At 36.8% G+C, this 19,550-nt stretch overlaps 1 protein-coding gene across 1 annotated transcript in view; it reads left to right on the top strand.

Annotated features, from left to right (window-relative positions):
• LOC139129612 (E3 ubiquitin-protein ligase TRIM71-like) overlaps positions 1-18,593 on the top strand; it is a 29,984-nt gene extending 11,391 nt beyond the window's left edge. Inside the window, exon 2 of the mRNA XM_070695275.1 lies at positions 16,362-18,593. Coding sequence (XP_070551376.1) covers positions 16,362-17,155 — 794 coding nt within the window. The 3' untranslated portion in view covers positions 17,156-18,593. The remainder of the gene's footprint in view (positions 1-16,361) is intronic.
• The last annotated feature ends 957 nt before the right edge of the window (positions 18,594-19,550 follow it).

Raw genomic sequence — 19,550 nt, 5'->3', positions numbered from 1 at the left:
AAAAACTGAAAAAAAATCTGTTGACTGAATCATGATAATCTAAATCACTGGTAAAAGCAAATCTAGATACTTTTCATAATGTTACATGGTCTAGCTGCTCTTTCAAATTTTCATGACCGTGAAACAAGAAAACCAAAATGTGAAGGGATTTGCATCACAGAAGCTGCCGTTAACGAGTTTGTCAATTAGGATACCAAATTTTGACATCAAATTATCATAAAATTGGTTATCCTGTATTTTGAACCTTATGGAAGTCTCACCTCAGATTGGCCAGATTCTCGATTCCTTGAGTGATCGATCTTATTGGTAATAATACAAAAGTTTAATAATCTGCAAATGGGAAGTCCATTACATAACAGCCCAATGAGTGATACTTGCACATCTAAGATCTGATATGATACGCAGTACAATTATATCATCCTATGCTTCACATCTTTTCATTGAGTTATCCTTCCCCATACTTATGGGTTCTACAATGAACTGCAGCAGCATGAATAACCCCGACAGAAAGCAAAATCTAGACTTTCTGTTGTCAACGAAAGGATTCTGGCTGTAAACAAATGAACCACCTAGAGGATGATGTAAACAGAGAGGAAGAGGAAGAAATTTTGATATGATAATGACCATCATAATAATTGTCATCACCACTACCATCATGGTGATTCAAATGATGTTCGTATTTATACTAATGATAGTTTAATAATGAGAAGGATGATTCACAGGCACAACTGTTAAGTGTGGTGATCCATTTATTAGTAACTGAATATTTCCATCGTCATTGAAGATAATGACCAAAAGCATAAAATATTCCTTCAAAAATTTTACTGCAATCGAACATGTTGTAGGAGAAAATGACTTAAAATGACAATTGATGTCAAAAACTTGAGCACGTCCAATGATTTTTTATGAATAACCTTATCGTCGTAAAAAAAGAAGAATATCCAAAGAAAGAATTCAGATTCCTTTTATTTAAACAGTAATTCTCTGAAACTCTTCTCTTTATTCATTGCATTTCTGAATAACCAGAAAATGTCAATGGAAGCTATTGTAGGCTTATTGTATACAGAAGACCGTTTGTGTCAATTATGCAAATTAGGCATTTTGTATTGAATATGCAAATAATGCATACAAATTAGGTCAACCTCTTTTGTTTTAGGTAATTCTTGCAAAACCTGAACAATTTCATAGAGAAAAAAAATGTTTAAATATGAACTTAAATATGAACTTAAACATGAAAAACTGTGAATATATGCAAATTACTTAATTTGCATATTCTTTATTGTTCAAGACATTTAGAAAATAACTTATTGAACCTTACTAAATTGTGTTGCAATGAAAAAAGTCACTTGAATTCAGTTTACATGCCCAAAATGTGAGTATAGCAGTCATTTTAAAGGCGATATATAGCTAATTTGAATATATGCAAATTTAACCAATTTGCACCCCTTATATTTTTCTATACTTTTAATATGTCATTAGTGAGACCTTTCCAAAGGTCATGGTGAAGAAATAATTTCTGTTGCAATTAGTCCTAGGTTAAACCCTAAATTGACTGGACTAATCTCCCTAATACATACTGATGACCCACGGTGTCCACTCAAGTCTCACTTTGATTTCTCCTTTTTTTCAGTATTTTTTCCTGTCTGTCCACTACGTATTCTAGTTCTTCCTATAGCATGATGAAATAACCAGTTTCAACCTAGCTTCTGTATCATTACCAACCATTATTATTGTTGACAAATGAAGTCAATTTTCAATAATAATATTTCTAATTTTACACATAACAACTGCATTGTGAGGTTTAAGACTTGGTATTTCATCATGCTACAAGAAGTTTAACAAGGAACTCCAGCTTCAACAAGGAACAAAATGCTGAAAAATATTCTCTGTCTGTCATGGTGTAAACAATTTTGGTGGCCCACCCCTTACCTTCCCTGAATTTTCATGGCCCACCCATACACTAATTTTTTTTCGTTGCCCCCTCCTTTTCTCTTCCGGCCCCCCTGCCGTTAATTCTGCTTGGTCCCTAAGAGTTGAATAATTTATACTGCACCAAATATTCAAACTGCATATGAATTGCATATTTCTGTACATTATTGCAAATTAATTGACACACACTATTGGTACTTCTGTTGGACTAAATCAATGGTTACTGTGACAGAGTCACAATCAGGGTCACAAATAGCTCTTTCAAACAATTCAACTTCATCTCTGATATTCAGTCTGTAAGTGTGTGTAAATTCAATTTGACCCAGCAACAAGTGCCACTGATTTTGGCTGCAGTGTTTTGTAATTACCAGATGCAGTGATTTTTGACTCACAACAATTATTTGTCAATTAGCTGAATTACCGAAGAACTACTTTGTCACTTTAGTTCAATCTTGACAGGTGTAGCATGCTAGCAGGGTATTCTTATACCCATTCAGGACACCTGGTACCACCACTTTTCATGTGGTTTGAGATTGCGTTATTGCTTTTGTCAGTGTTTTTATTGTTTCTCGGACCTGTTGATTCACTTTCCTTGAATGATGATAATTGCTGGAAATGATTTGATCTCATAATGACTAGAAAAAGAGTGTTACTGGTACATGATTGTCAGTATGGAAACATTATGCACCTCAATAAACGTTGGCAAGACAACTACATAAACTTTTTGATTTTGTGTGCATCATATATCACATGCATATAAAGTCATGACTAAACTATTTCTTTCAGACTAACCATTTCTGTCTAAAATTGTGATTTGAACATTGAAATAGAACCAACGTAGCTTTGCAGGGCAAACAAAGTGATCAATCAGTTAAAGGTATACTGTCCCTGTTCCAATTTTGCCACAGTTACCATGGAAAGAGAAAATCTAACCAACAACAGATTTCAAGCAGGTGGCGGCTTTTAAAAAACAGCGCCCTCACATGAGCAATTTGAATACTGAGGAATGCCCCTTTGACTATATATTGGCAAATTCAAATTACAGGTGACTGTATACCTTTAACATGTGCTGACCAATCTGTGAACATTTATTGAGCAATCAGTGAACATGTCCTGACCAGTCATTAACATGCAACGACCAATCAGTACTAATAAGAGAACATTTACTGATAATCAGTGTACATGCATTAACTAATCAGTGGATATACACGTACTGACCAATCAGTCAACATGTACTGATAATCAGTGTACATGCATTAACTAATCAGTGGATATACACGTACTGACCAATCAGTCAACATGTACTGATAATCAGTGTACATGCATTAACTAATCAGTGAACATTCACTGACCAATTAGTGGACATACACTGGCTAATCAGTGATATGTCCTGACTAATCAGTGAATACTCAATGAAAATCAGTGTGCATTCACTGACATATCAGTGGACATTCACAAACAAATCAGAGAACATATACTGACAAATCAGTGAATATTCATTTATAACAACTTTATATACATTAACCAATCAGTGAACATGCATTGACCAATCAATGTATATGGACTGACCAATCAGTGTACATGCACTGCCCAATCAGTGTACATGCGCTCACCAATCAGTGAACATCCATTGACCAATCAGTGTACACGCACTGACAAATCAGTGTACATGCACTGACCAATCAGTGAACATGCACTGGTCAATCAGTCAACATGCACTGACCAATCAGTGTACATGCACTGACCAATCAGTGTACATGCACTGACCAATCAGTGTACATGCACTGACCAATCAGAGTACATGGACTGACCAATCAGTGTACATTGACTCACCAATCAGTAGACAATAATACTGACCAATCAGTGAACATGTCCTTGACCAGTCAGTGTACATGCACTGACCAATCAGTGTACATGCACTGACCAATCAGTGTACATACACTGATCAATGATTGTACGTGCACCGACTGAACAGAGAACACACACTGACCAATCAGTGAACATGCACTGACCAATCAGTGAACATGCACTGACCAATCAGCGAACATGCACTGACCAATCTGTGTACATGCACTAACCAATCAGTAGACATACACTGACCAATAAGTGAACATGTCCTGATCAATCAGTGTCAATGCACTGACCAATCAGTAGACATGCGCTGACCAAACATTCAGGTGCCGCCAACTAAGCTGTTCGTGCAAAAAGGTGTTCGTGCTCAGTTTTTCAGTGGGCGGGCAAATTTCAAAATTATCAGCGGGCGGGGAGAAAAAATCGATATTTACTGAGGGAGGGGGAGAAATAACATTATTTTCAGTGGGTGGGGAGAACAATTTTGACAGTAGGTACCGGATAATACGTAGAGGGAGGGGAAAGCCGTGGTTGATAGAACTAACTTAGAGGGGAGCAATGTTCCAAGGTATATTGCTAACTGCTCGCAAGGTTTTGCGTTAATGTAGGTTGCCTAGTTGGCATCTAGTGGGTGATGGTGAATATCAGTAGTGGGGAGAGGTCAGTTGGGAGCTTGAATTGTTGTGGGGAGTGGGAGCGGGCAGACCGTAAATACTGGAGGGCAGTGGGCATCAAAATTCAGTGGGAGGGCATATTTTCCGTGTATGCCGGCGGGAGGGCAGTTACGAAGAGCTCTACTTTCCCCTCCAAATTTTAGGACAAAGTCAAAAATAAGTAAAATTGGTATATCAGACTTCAAAAAATGTTTTGTGATGATTTGGCGAAAATTGATGAAATTTACCAGTTGGCGGCACCTGAACATTGAACACACACTGACCAAACATTGAACATGCACTGACCAATCAGTGTGCATGCACTGACCAATCAGTTTACGTGCAGTGACTGATCAGTGTACATGCACTGACCAATTAGTGTACACATCCTAACAAATCAGTGTACATGCACTGACCAATCAGTGTACATGCACTGACCATTCAATGTACATGTTCTGACCATTCAATGTACATGCACTGACCAATCAGTGTACATATATGTCCTGACCAATCAGTGCATATGCTTTGTCCAATCAGTGTACATGTACATGTCCTCACCATAAGTCATTAATGTAGCTGCACTAACCAATTAGTGAACATACACTATCTTCATGATTTACCAAGAAGGGAATACATAAGAATTGGGCCCTACCTATCTGTACAATGGACTTTTAACAAGTGCTATGGAAAGAAAGACAACATTTCATCCATGTGCCTGTACTGACTGCTTTCATAAAATTGCCTTCATACAGTAGTATGGGATTCCATTTTATATTTTCAGTCAAGTCTTCTCTCATACAGTTGTCTCTATACATATTATAGCTTTCAGGTCTGTCCAGTAACCCTTCATCAGCATGACTGCATGCTGACTGAACAATTGGCATCAGCCATGTGGTACAGTGGTCAGTTGGAAATTACTTGACTAAGAACTGCTGTACATGCTAAAGGTAGGGCGTGCAGACCATGGTCATGATTCAGTTAAGGTTGGAGCTGGCGATGTGTTTAGCTGTTTTGACTCCATGTCGCAATCAAAACCAATTGAATTCATGGGTCAGAACAGATCAAAACATTATTGTCACCAAACATATATATGCTTGGTCATCCTCATGTGGAGACCAGGTGAAGAGTCCCTCTTGTGTTCGTAAATCTGTTTCTGTGCAGCTGTCTCACAGTTTCATCTATGTAGTGGGTGGGGCACTCATTACATTGTCTCTATATCACACAAGATTTATCCAAACTTTGGTTTTGTCCTTAGAAGCCACTTACTTGTACAGAATTTCTAGTTCATTGCTTCTTTATCCCCCACTCCTTAGGGTAATGTGAAAGGCCCTTATAAGGTGTTTCCCTGTTGTGGCTGGATTGGGTTTTGTCTCAAGATATATTATATATAATATCATACCAGTATATTGATGGCACAAATGCAGCAATCTGATTGGTCAAGATGTGAAATGAATAATGGTATATTCGCAATATACCATATATAGTTAGCACAAGTGCAAATTCTCAGCATGCGCAAAACTTTTTTTGATGTTTCATCCTAGAATGTCAAAATACTGTTATGATAGAATAGCAATAAAGCACACCCAGCGACAATATACCACGTGATTATGACCAGTCCACTTCTGTGCATTCACTATCGCTAGTGCATATATGTTGTGAACAGGTCAATCTTGTGGTATACCACTCTATTTTGAAAAGTCCATTTTATATATATACTTGCTATCACTCGTGCATACATGTCGTGAACTGGTCAAAATCTTGTGGTATACCATCGCTGAGGGTGCTTTCTGACATATTTTCTATGCAGTCTTACAAAAATATTCAAATGTGAATTTCTAGAATTAACCTGAAATAGATGCAGTCTACCTACCTGTTATCTCTTTAATGTTGCTTCTTAAACTCTGTAATATTCTTCCTGGCCTTTGTTTTCATCCAAATTTGATCCATACATGTACAAATGAGGCAGGTTTTACTAGTGCACTACATGTTTTCTCTATGGAACTGAAGAATAATGCAGAAAAAATCAAAATTCCATGTTGTCTGTATCATGAGATTAACAAAATAGTACCGATAGCTATTAGATGAATTCAAAGTTGTAGTGCTAAACACTAATATCACAACAATTTAGCAAATTTGCTCATTTTAATAGTTCAGTAAATATTTTGACATCATTGGTACCGGTATGAATGCATGATTAAGTTAGCCAGGATGGTCAAGAAGGTTGTAGAGATAATGTTTGTAGTGTATACTGCATGATTCCTGATGGTGTCAAAATGTTTCCTGTACTCTTCAAAGTAACTTACGTGACACCGTTAAACTCATCTTATCCACTGTAGACCTCAGTGGCCTTTGAAGCAACAAACATGTTCATATTTTCACTTCTATGCTGTGACAACCGTGGTCTGGAAACGTTATCAGCATTACAATTAATATCTACTATATGGTTCAGCATGGTGAAGCTGGTTCATTTTGCTGAGTCAGTCTTTATCAATATGGATTGGTTTTAGAGGAATCTTTTCTAGAAATAATGAAATGCAGGACAGGAGTGTTTAATTGAGTTGCTGCTTTGCCTTGCAGAGCTCAACAAGTCAATATGTTACTTGTCATTAGAACAGTCAGCGTTTGGAAGAATCACAGTCACCCAACTCAGCATGCATTATCATTGGTGTTTGAAAATAGTGAAGGTGAAATTGCACTGTCTACAAACATTGGTCATTTCAGCATGTCCAGTGCACAATTAAAATGATGCTTGATGCTGCACATTCTCATAATGCTTACACATGGATGCAACACAGCAGAAAATGTAAAACTGTACTTGCTTTCATCCATCTGTAAATGCAAAATCGCCTATAGTTTAAGTAGAGAGTGACTGTCTCTCTGACATGGAAGAGAGGCGTTCATAGTGTACCTAACCACAGGTGACTGAGTAATACGGCTAGTTTCAATCGGGTTCGAACTCACAACATATGGCATCAGTCGCCTAGCAGAGAGGCAACAGACAGAACTGCTTGGCTAAATTCCACTCTCATAAAAGAGTGGTTCAATAACCGGCTAAGTTGTTACATTTTTCTGACTGCGACCGCTCCACATATTGTAGAGTTCTTGAAGCACTTATGCACATACGCTCACTATCACACATCGTGACTGTGTAAATATAATTAACATTGTTTGAGTTTATTATGTTGGTGTGTCATGTCCATGTTTTTAAGGCAAATATTAAAGAACAGAAATGTTGCGTGACAAAAAGAATGTTTGTTTTGTCAATAACGTTGCCAATCAACATTTGTATTGTGTCAAACATGTTGTCTGAGTGCACTCAGGACATGAAGAAAGTAATTTTGAATGTAACCATTGCCATGTTGTGATTTCAGACAGTGCATGGGAAATGTTTACTGTAGTCTGATACCAATGATAATGCATGCTGAGTTGGGTTACTATAACAGCATCAAGTGTTACTGTTCTGACAATCTAACATGTAGACTTGTCAAGCTCTGCAAAGCAAAATGGACACTTGAAGAAATCCTTCTGTAATTAGTGTATCTATGATATCATCAATATACTATTATCAACTCTACTTATAAGTCACACTTGGACAATAAATAATGCATATCCAGACAAAGCATACAATAACTTACAGGGCCTTCACTCAAAACTTTGTGTACTTGCAGACTTCTTATAAAGGGCCAGGGGTGTAGGTAATTTTCAGGACTTTTGGACAAATTGTTCCAACAACCCGTCCCTTCTTAAATAATGACAGCTCTCTTACCTTCATTTATCACCAACCTTTGTCTTTGTCAGAAACTTCTCTGTGACTCAGTTTGCAAAAAGTCTGATGCATTTAAAAACAAGTCATCGTTGATGACACAGTCCCCACTTGTTAATGGGTGCTTTGATTACAGGTCCTCAGAGAGGATAGAGTCCTCTTCATTAGGTCTGTGATAAAAATACTTTTGAATAAATTCGCTTGATACATGTCTGAGTTGTAGTTCAGGACATGACAAAATCGTAATAAAATGGCCACATGGTGGCCATAATGGATCGAATCACAAAACAAATCAATGTGCATATGTATGACATACGATAGGTCAATGTCCTTGTACCAACTTTGATTAAAATTGGTTGAAATATGCCTGAGTTATGGCTTTGTACATGAGAAAATAACAAAATGGCCGCACAGCAGCCATATTGGATCGTATCACAAAACAAATTAACATGCATATGTATGACATTGGTCAATCTCCTTGTACCAACTTTGAACAAATTTGCTTGATACATGTCTGAGTTATGGTTCTGGACATGAAAAAACGTAATAAAATGGCCACACGGCGGCCATATTGGATCGTATCACAAAACAAGTCAATGTGCATGTGTATGACATAGGTTGATGTCCTTGTACCAACTTTGAATAAAATCGGTTGAGATATGCCTGAGTTATGGCTCTGTACATGAAAAAATCGTAACAAAATGGCCGCACGGCGGCCATATTGGATCGTATCACAAAAAAAATTGATGTGCATAGCTATGACATTGGTCAATGTCCTTGTACCAACTTTGAATAAAATCTGTAGAAACATGCCTGAGTTATGGCTCTGTACATGAAAAAATCGTAATAAAATGGCCGCCTGGCGGCCATATTGGATCGTATCACAAAACAAATTGATGTGCATATGTATGACATAGGTCAATGTCCTTGTACCAAGTTTGAATATAATCGGTTGAGATATGCCTGAGTTATGGCTCTGTACATGAAAAAATCGTAACAAAATGGCCGCACGGCGGCCATATTGGATCGTATCACAAAAAGAATTGACGTGCATAGCTATGACATAGGTCAATGTCCTTGTACCAACTTTGAATAAAATCAGTTGAAACATGCCTGAATTATGGCTCTGTACATGAAAAAATCGTAATAAAATGGCCGCCTGGCAGCCATATTGGATCGTATCACAAAACAAATCAACGTGCATCTGTATGACATATGAAGCAATCCTTGTACCAAGTTTGAATGAAATCGCTTCCGGCATCTCTGAGATATCTGCGTGAACGGACGGACGCACGCACAGACGGACGCACGCACACACGCACGGACACGACCAAACCTATAAGTCCCCCCGGACGGTGTCCGTGGGGACTAATAAGATAATCCAGACCAATATGTATGCATAATCCATAAGCAAAGTGTAAAACAATACCATGAAATGTCTGAAAATGAAAAGAAAAACAGAAAAATGTGACTTTGGAACACAATATGTATTTGAATTAGATTTTTGACTTAAGGACAAATTTCCAAAATGTGCTTTAGCTTATGATTCATGACAGACTTTTTGGCATCTCTTGGATACAGCAATACACCACTGGCCACTCATGATTAAACTGTCCTCAATAATTGTTGTGTTATACCGGCATACATGGTATTTTTCATACCAAAAACAGCAAAACAAACTGCTGATCCTCTCCTGTCTGTATGTCCCTTTGTAACTGTTTACGGTTCATGCAGTTCATGACTCTAAATTCCTGATTGTACTGTACTCTTTGCATGGTGGAGTAAGAGTAGATCACAAGACCACACACTCTGCATGTTGACAATAACTGCTAGCGTATGTACATTTTAGATATTTATCTGAACATGGTGAATCATCCTCCTTTAACTCATTTTGACCGGCAAAGTTTTTGACATTTTGAGTGACTTTCCAAAAATGTAACAAATTTATTGAAAACGTTAATGGAGTCCATACCAATTCATGTGTGGCTTGGACTGAAAGATTCTGTCATACTATGGGTGCTCCATGATCTCCAACCACAACTGAAGGTGTAGTGTGAAATATCTGTTCTCAAATCACATCTTGTTGGAACCAATCAAATCATAAGTTTATTGACAGCATATTAGGGTATGATGACCCCTTATATATTTACTTCCAGAGTGAAAGATAACACTCTTAATTACTATGTAAGCAGACTTAATAACCATTGGAATTTTGCTGTACTCCATTGTGTGCAAGTAGGCCTGCTGTGTGTGTTTTGGGCAGTAAATGATATTTTTGAGTTCACAATGTTTACCTGTACTGCACCTTCAGTCATAGTTAGGATTGGAGTTAGTAGAGTACCCTTGTATACACAACTGAATCTTTCAGTCTACCTGTAACCCTGCAATTGAACTTTTGTACAAAGACATTACGACACAAAGACAACCAAAACATGGCTGTGAAGTCTGAGAATAAAAAAGGTGGAATTTGATAGGGATGATTGGGAGGAAAATCACATAATATACAAACTATAATCCCCACCAAGTCACATTGCACACACCAGGAAACCAGTACATACCGGTACTGTATTGATGCAAAAGCTAAGACGCACAGTGTGCATATTTAAAAAAAACAAACACTGGAATCCTGTACTGTACCTATATTATAACATGCTACTTACCTGTTAAGGTGAAGCACTACGAATTACGTCAAAATTAGGTTGTGGTGTCATTTTCTTGAAACTTTGCACAAATATCTTTGAAGTTGTGCAAGTGCAAAAATGAAATAAAAAATGGGGGTCACCACGCTCGTTTCCATGGAAACGGACGTTAAAATGGCGTCGTTAGAAATAATAAAAATGATATAATTCACTTAAACTAAAGAAAGCAATATAAAACGCTTAGCAAATGAGTTAATTTTAATAAATACCAAGGATTAAGATCCATATCTATCGAATATATAGTTTTCATGATGTTTGTAAAGAAATTTTAACATAAGTATCGATTACAAAATGACGATATCGAAATTATATCACTACATAATTTTCGAACTTTCTTCCTGTCGGTTTGAATGGTGTCATTTTGACCAAATTTGGCGAATAAAATCCTGACATAATACCATTTAGTTTACACTTTTAATAAAAGGGTGTCACCACGCTACTTTTTACAATATCTCCAGGTGAATGGGTAATATGCGCCAAGTAAATGGGAGAGAAATGTTAATTTTGCGCTCATATTGAATAAAATCCAGCTTCCTAGGGGGTCAAAATATGACAAGGTTAAAGGTCACATGTATTTCTAAGAGACTGGGTCAAAAAATTAGGTAAAAGCGCAATTTCAACAATGACAGGTGATGTTAAATACATGCGCTGCAAAATAACCCATTTGCGGCAGGCTGGAGTTAAATCTGCGCAGAAACGTTCTAAAGCGTGTGCGCGTCCGAATTCGTCGCCCTTTACCTTAAGTTAATGTTCGTTGAAAAATAAAAAAAGCAACACAGAAAAGAAAGAAAGATGAGAATGATTTCATGCAGAAAAGTAAGAAAAATAAGAAATAAAAAATATTATGCAATTTTAGTACACGGTAGTTCTCTTTTTGGAGGATGTGATGGCCCTGAAAAGGGCCGTTTGGTATGTGTGTACAATATGTACACAATATAAAATTTCAGGTTCACTAGTCCTGTTTCAAAATGACCTACATTACACGTCCTACACACATGTACTGCATGCTCTGATTGGTTAATCCGCTTATCTAAGGTCCACTTTCGGAGCAGTCATTGGAGGGACCTCATGTGTAAGGTCTCATTATTATGTATTATTCAATTTACAGCTTCCTGATTGGTTAAAGTGTAGGTCCGGTCCTCCAGTGTTCACTGCCTCATTATGCAATCTCATGTACTTTTGGATGATGCCTGCACGTGTCGCAGCTCGATCCCAGTATATGAAGAAAAGTACTCCGAGTATTTGTCAAAACATCCAGTGAGATTTGACCTTGTTCGAGAGTTTCTTCACTATAAAATGGCATTTTATGTGATACTGTGAACTATACATGAATTAAATATTGCCAGGATAAATTTTGTCCTTTTCCCTGCGGTTGATGGTTGAAATGGTTGATCTAGTCAATTTTGCATTTCTCCAAGAGTTTGCGAAAAAGATATTCATACATGTCTGTCCAAAGATCGGTATATGTAGGTTACGACCAGTACGACTGACCCACAAGAATCTATGACGGCTGGCACAAGCTGTATTCAGTTGACTGCGAACAACTGTTCTCACACGGTCACAATTTTCGATCTTTGGAACATGGTAAACGGCTTACTGAATTATATAATGAACCCCATGTGTTTCTCTTGAAGCTCTATTGTTTCCTCTTGTCATTCACAGGCCTCACTGTTGTCGATGCGGCCAATGCCCCCGTCAAATCAAAATGAAAATGAAAAACGTGAACTTTGTACGTAACCAACAATTGGAAAACAACGAGCCAACATGCCTGTAATGCATAAAGGGACAGGGATAAGTAAAAACATGGAAATTTAACGCATGAAGGTTTGTCGGGCATTTTTCGTTGTAACTTTCGGCCGATCCGTGAAAATCACGAATAACGATAAATTCAGCGGTAGCCAGGAAGCACGTGGGACATTGCATAATGAGGCAGTGAACACTGGAGGACCGGACCTACACATTGACCAATCAGGGAGCTGTAAAGTGAATAATACATAGTAATCATACCTAAAGCATGAGGTCCCACCAATCAGCGTAGCGCAAATGGACCTTAAATTACCAGATGAACCAATCACTGATGTTGGTACATATGTCATGGACCTGACTTATGAAACAGGACTAATTGAACCCAAAGACGTCTTCACCATGGCAACAGCTACCAGGGAGGAGGTCACCTGTAGAATGGGTGACGTCTTCATTGTCTGCTGTATGTCTTCATATCTTCATAAACTCTGACATCTTCCATGTCATCCAACGTGTCCAATCTAAGGTACTTCACCATGGTGGTTGGACTTGTGACATCATCTCCCAGTCTGTCAGTCACACTGATTTCACTGTTGTAGTCTTCAAAAATGCTGTTTCCAATAACCTGTGTAAAGTGTAAGGATGAAGTTGGTTAGCTTAGAAAGAAACAAATGTATTTGTGATTTTATACTCAAATGTACATTGTTTTTGATGCAAGTTATCTTATGCTGTGTATCATATTCTAGGTAAATGATCACTTTTCAGTGAAGTGACTGATTTGCCAAAAACACAACATATGGAAACCTGTACAACACAATAATTTTGAGAATTCAGAAAACTTCCAAAATCAAGGCATGTACAATTTATCAACTGATTCAAGGAGTCAGGATGATCATTATAAAATAAGCTATTCATGGTTGACATTATTACTAAGATCATTTCATTTGATATTCAATTCTGGAAGCAAAACACAGAATTTGATTAGAACAAAAATGCAAAAAATTGGTGGCTGAAAGAAAATCTGTGATAAAAATGCAAAAATGTACAGAGTATCAATGAGATAATTTTGACATTTAAAATAGTACTGGATAAGAAACAAAACAATTGGATCAATTTATTGCATGAATAATGCACTTGTACGAAAGGAGTGTACCAACAATCACATGACACAGTTACAGTATTCAGTGAGTGTGAAACTGTGTGAAGGAGAGATGCAGTGCTAGAAATACCTTACACACAGTAAGTGTTGGAGAAAGGCAAAGACAGATAGAATAAGATAGTAACCATTACACCAAGATACAGTGCTACAGAGAGAGGCAGACTTTACATGGGATACTATAGATTATGAGAAAATGTTCACACAATGGTTTGATATGACAGTCAGTCAGTTCCACAATCTCTAGATACAAGCTGTGCAACCAGTGGAACCTCTTTTAGCATAAACAAAAACTGTTTCAATTTGAAGTAAAGTCTTTCAATGGCCAATGAAAAACAACAAAATACACAACAACATTGATCAGGTATTTTTTTTCAAAATCTGTAGACCATCTGATGATACATTGCTACATTAAAGGAAAATGAAATTTTTGAACTGAAATAAAAGAAAATTTGAGTGTGGCCTACACAAAATTACAAATACCGGTAAACAATATTGAGAAATCAATAAGTTGCCAACATTAAAGGAAATATAACAAAACTGATTCACTAGGGTTTTAGAATATTGCAACAGACATTCAAAATGTTGAACAAAATCTCAGTTGAATATGGCTGTCACAATCAACAAATATTACAGATGTGTATCACAGAATATTACAAACATCCATGGGATCATAACAAAAAATATCTAAGAACATTCAAAAAAAGGTCTTGAAATGGTTCATTAACCTAAGTTTATCGTCAAAGCATACAATGAGTGAAAAGGACCAAGGTTGGATTTGTCGTGATAATTTAGAAAAACAAAATGCATTATGTACAGAAAGCTGATTTCAAACAAAATATAACAAAATGGATTGGAAGGACAGGAAAATGTGAATGAGGGAATTTATTGAAAACACACAGGAAATAGAACGACAAGAATAACTTTAAGACAAGACTTAAAATGTGTTTGTAGCCAACACACAAACAAACAAATAAGGAAACAAAATACAAGTTTCTGAGTCTACATAAAAACAACAAAAATACAATAACACAGCTGCACACAGATATTTTAAACACAAAAGAGATGGGAAGATAGAAAACAAAACTAAATTTCAGTATTGCCAACAAAAAACCCAACATAAACAATTATTAATTTGAAGCGTGGAGGAGATTAGTTCCGTAAATTTAGGGTTACAAAGTATTGACAAGAAACAGAAAATGGTAAACAAAATAAAATTTGAAAAACTATTGACAACGAAATATGTGAACACTAGGTTTCAATACTAAAAGCTTATCATATATTTTGACAAACACTTGAAAAAAACAAAAACATACTAAAAATATGACATAAGAAAATTTGTGAATCTAGGCATTTCAAATATGAAACAGGAAGACACAGATTGGCAGGTCAGGCAAATTTGGATGAGAGAATTAGGAAAATAAAAAAAACAGAAAATCACGTATAAACTTGGGGAGAAGATTTTTAAGGTAAACAAACAAACAAACAAACAAAATAAACACTATGTATCTGCGATTGACATCAAAACAAAACAATTGACAACCTGGCAACTCTATGCTTAGACATAAGCTAATCAGCATTTACAATTGTACAGTAACATAGATACCATGTAAATACAAGAAAACTGGTAGAAGAGAGAATATATGAAACAAAACTAAATTTCAGAATGGCCAACAACAAAAAAATCACATAGGTAAAACAGATTGGTGTGGTGGTGTCAATGTCTGCAAATTATTGCAAAACACCTTACAAAACAAAATTGACAAAAATGTACACACTAGGGCAAAATATGCACAGCTTGATAAATATTGACAAAATGGAACAAAACAAAACAATAAAACTACGGCATAAAACAACTGTGACTGCACGTATTTGAAAATTGAAGTAGAATTAGAGAGAGAGAGAGATTGGCAGGTCAGGGAAATTTTGGTGAGAAAACTTGGGGAAACATATAGGAAACATAAAACCACAAATAAAATTTAGGAGGATGTTGATTAAAAAATTTGGTGTTCATAATAACAACAAACAAAAAAGCAAACAAACAAATGAAACAAAAACACTGTATGTATTTGTGATTGATGTCAAAACACAAAAAAACAATTTACAACTTGGCAACTCTTCCAGCAAAACATGAGCTAATCAGCAATACAATAACTTACCTTATTGACTGAAAATCACATTTTTATCAATAAAATGCAAATATGTTGCCATGGAAACATATGAATTACATTAACATGTGTCTTTTAATTGAGGTCAAAAAAACAACAAGACAATTCACAACCTGGTAACTCGCTGTAAACATGAGCTAATCAGCTAATCAGCAATACAATCACTTACCTTATTGACTGAAAATCACATTTCCATCAATAAAATGCAAATACGTTGCCATGGAAACACGTGAGTTACATAAACATGTAAGGAAGTTGTTCCTTTAAATGTTCCATGTGTGTAAACAAAAGAAGTTTGCATTCAGTCAAAATTTGTGAGATCAGAAAATGTTTGACTTCATAGAAATTGTAGTCTGCAAATTGACCTTTGACCTTTGTTTATGTTTTTGTTTTCCCTAGGCCATCCGGTCAAGGGGAGTGTCCTTGAAGTGTTTGGGTCTGGATCAATGCCGGGACAATTTAGTGGGGCCAGAGGAATATACATCAAGAAGAACGGTCAATGGGTTATATGTGATTATTACAATCATAGAGTTCAGGTTATTGATCCAATCCAACTCTGCTGTGATCTCATCTTACAATTCCATGCATTCCCAAAGTCATTTGATCCATGGAATGTCACAGTGGATGAAGACAATGACCAATACTTTATGAGTGACCTAGGGAATGGCCAAGTTGTGGTGAGTTCTGGACAAAGCAAGATTTTAAACTGTTTTGGACGCAAAGAAGGAATTGATCCAAGAGGTATCGGCTTGAGTCCTGATGGTTTTATATTCATTGGTGACTTGAATGGATATGTGAGAAAATATAATAAATCTGGTGAACACATTGCAAGAACTGAAGAAGGACAAGTCAGTGAACCCTTGGATCTGATTGTGAATAAGAAATGTATTTTTGTATCAGATCTTGGCAGGAATTGTGTTCATGTTTTGAATCACCAGATGCAAAGTATAAGAGACATTGGCAAGGGACACTTAGAGGGACCAGAGGGTTTGTGTTTTGATCACCAACAAGATGGCATATATGTTTGTGATTACAATGGGGATAGAGTGGTTCACTTCAATTGTGATGGTGAATTTCTCAGCTATAAAGGTCAAGGTCAGTTAGAGTATCCCCTTTACATTGCACTGTGTAAGGATAATCCATACAGATTAGTTGTAACACAGGGGGACTGTGTTAAACTACTGTACATATAAGCAGACATGACACCACATCATGTCAACTCTGCAGGGATATCTCCGGTAAAATCTACAAATTTTCTGACAAATTTTACACAACTCATTGCAACTGGCAGGCTGTAAATGTGTATTTTTGAAGGTACTTTGCATATTTTATACTTTTGGATCAAACATTAATTTGGCATCTTGGACAGACCAATTCACCTATCTGTTTAAATCAGATGTAGAGTACGGCGACGTCTATGCCTTACGCAGTATTCTCTTGTTGTTGAGAGGTGACAGCAAGAGAATACCGCGTAAGTATAGACGTCGCCGTACTCTACATCTGATTTTAATCAGATTGCAATGTCACACAATGTTTTTGGAAAATTGAGTATTTTCTGATTTTTCTAACAGCAGCCTTTTGCAATTTTATTGTGAATATTTGTCAGAATTTTTTTTTTGACTTTCACAGATGTGTGCATGAGTGTACAGAAACATACATAGAAGCAGACATGTCAATAAAACATGTCAAGTCTACAGGTATATTTCTGGTGAAAATCTAAAACTTTCCAGACGAATGTACACAACACAATGCAACCGACAGACTGTAGTGATTGAATTTTATTGGAAATTTGAACAATTTTGATTATTTCAGCTAGATTTTGGACCAGAAGATAAGTTTTCATTCATATCTACCAATAAACACTGAACTTTGATGGAAAATGATTCACATTTGAACATTTTTGAAGTTTAAAAACCTGTCCCAAAGACAGATCTCACGCCGTGGGCGTAGAGAGGCGCGATGCGTTTACAACAGTGTTGCATTGTGTCGGTAAAACTTATCAAAAATTGACGATTTTCACAGACATGTGTGTGCAGAAACGTACCTTGTGATTCCGATACCGTTAGCGACTCTTACAATCCTAGGATTTTCTGAATCGGGAATGGTTTCCGCAGTTTACGGGAATTTTCACGGAGAGGACACAACTACATGTGTCATTCAGACAGACTGCCATGTTTGAAATGAGCCAGCCGACTTCGACCAGTATTAGTTATGCATACTGCCGCAAGGGGGCGCTAAGACCAATTACGCTATCAGAACTCAGTGACTGAGCGGACTTCACGTGTAGTGTTGTTCTACAGTTGGCGTAGGTTGCCGCAGACGACCCTGTTAAGCGTAACTCTTTTCGTTACCAATTAACAATAACTTCTTTATTAGTCTTGCTTAGCAAAACAGACTGACTTTTCGATATGTTCACCACCTAAGTCGAAATAAGAAATTTAGGCACCGATTATGGCCGCAAAAAGTGATACAAGTATTTTTTGATTTATTTTCTTGAATGAGAAATAAAGTTTACAAGTTGAATATTTTAATGTAAAGTCACTCAAATATGTAAATTTGTATCTTCAAGCAAACAATATGTTGCTCTGTGTATGAGTAGGCCTACTTATAAATAAAACTTTGATGAATGCGAAAAAAACCTTGGGTTGACTCGTTTTATTTCGACGGTTGTATTTGACCTTGCAATTTTTAGAATCCATCTGATGTACCATTATCTTCAACAAAGCATGCACGTTTAGGAAATACGATCACAAACCATATTTTTGATTTACTTTCATAACATACTTGGCGTTCCTATGGTGATCTCACTGGCGACACCGAGATGAAAGTTTGGCATCCACTGCTTGCCTTTCCAACAATGATGGAATGGACCACGGTTACCAGTAACTATATGGAGGGGTTGGGGGTCGTGGGAACTGCAGTTATAGGACTATGAGACCCATACGACCAATGTAAAAACTATAAGCCTTGAAGGTACGTTGGTGATTCAAGTTGATGAAAGACTGTTTATTATAATGTAAATCGTAAAATCTGTATGCTGCTGCTTTGCTGAGGTGATGCATCCAGATATCGTGCATGAAATACATTCTTTTATAAATAAGAAAATCGTACAGGCACAGTTCCGACGACCCCAACCCACCCTTCACCCCCCCCCCCCCCGCGGGCAACTTTCGATGTTTGAGTACTTGTGTCCTCAGTCGGGTGTATTGTTTTCAAACTTTGTTGTTCCATAGACCCTGATACTTTCGATACTGCTTCAGGGTCTATGGTTGTTCATATTGATTAAAACGATATGACTGATGACGTTGAAGGTGATAAATGTAAATAATTTGTAGAAATCTGTCGTGAGGTCTGTCATCTTAAACAAGAATTTTCACTATTCAGTTTGCTACTTTTTCAATAATTCGATCAGAATTGAATAACAACTCACATGAGAATATTTCCAGCATTAGATGCCAAACGTATCAACTCTGCTGCGATATGCACTGTATATGTGATGTATCAAGATGCACTGTGTATGTGATGTATCAATATGCACTTAGTCTACTGAACACATGCAATTAATGGGTGGTAAAAACATGGGTGAGT

The sequence above is a fragment of the Ptychodera flava genome, chromosome 3, assembly GCF_041260155.1.
Source record: "Ptychodera flava strain L36383 chromosome 3, AS_Pfla_20210202, whole genome shotgun sequence".
NCBI classification, from domain to species: Eukaryota; Metazoa; Hemichordata; class Enteropneusta; family Ptychoderidae; genus Ptychodera; species Ptychodera flava.
The sequence above is the reverse complement of the archived record's forward strand: the minus strand, read 5'-3'. Positions and strand labels throughout refer to the sequence as shown.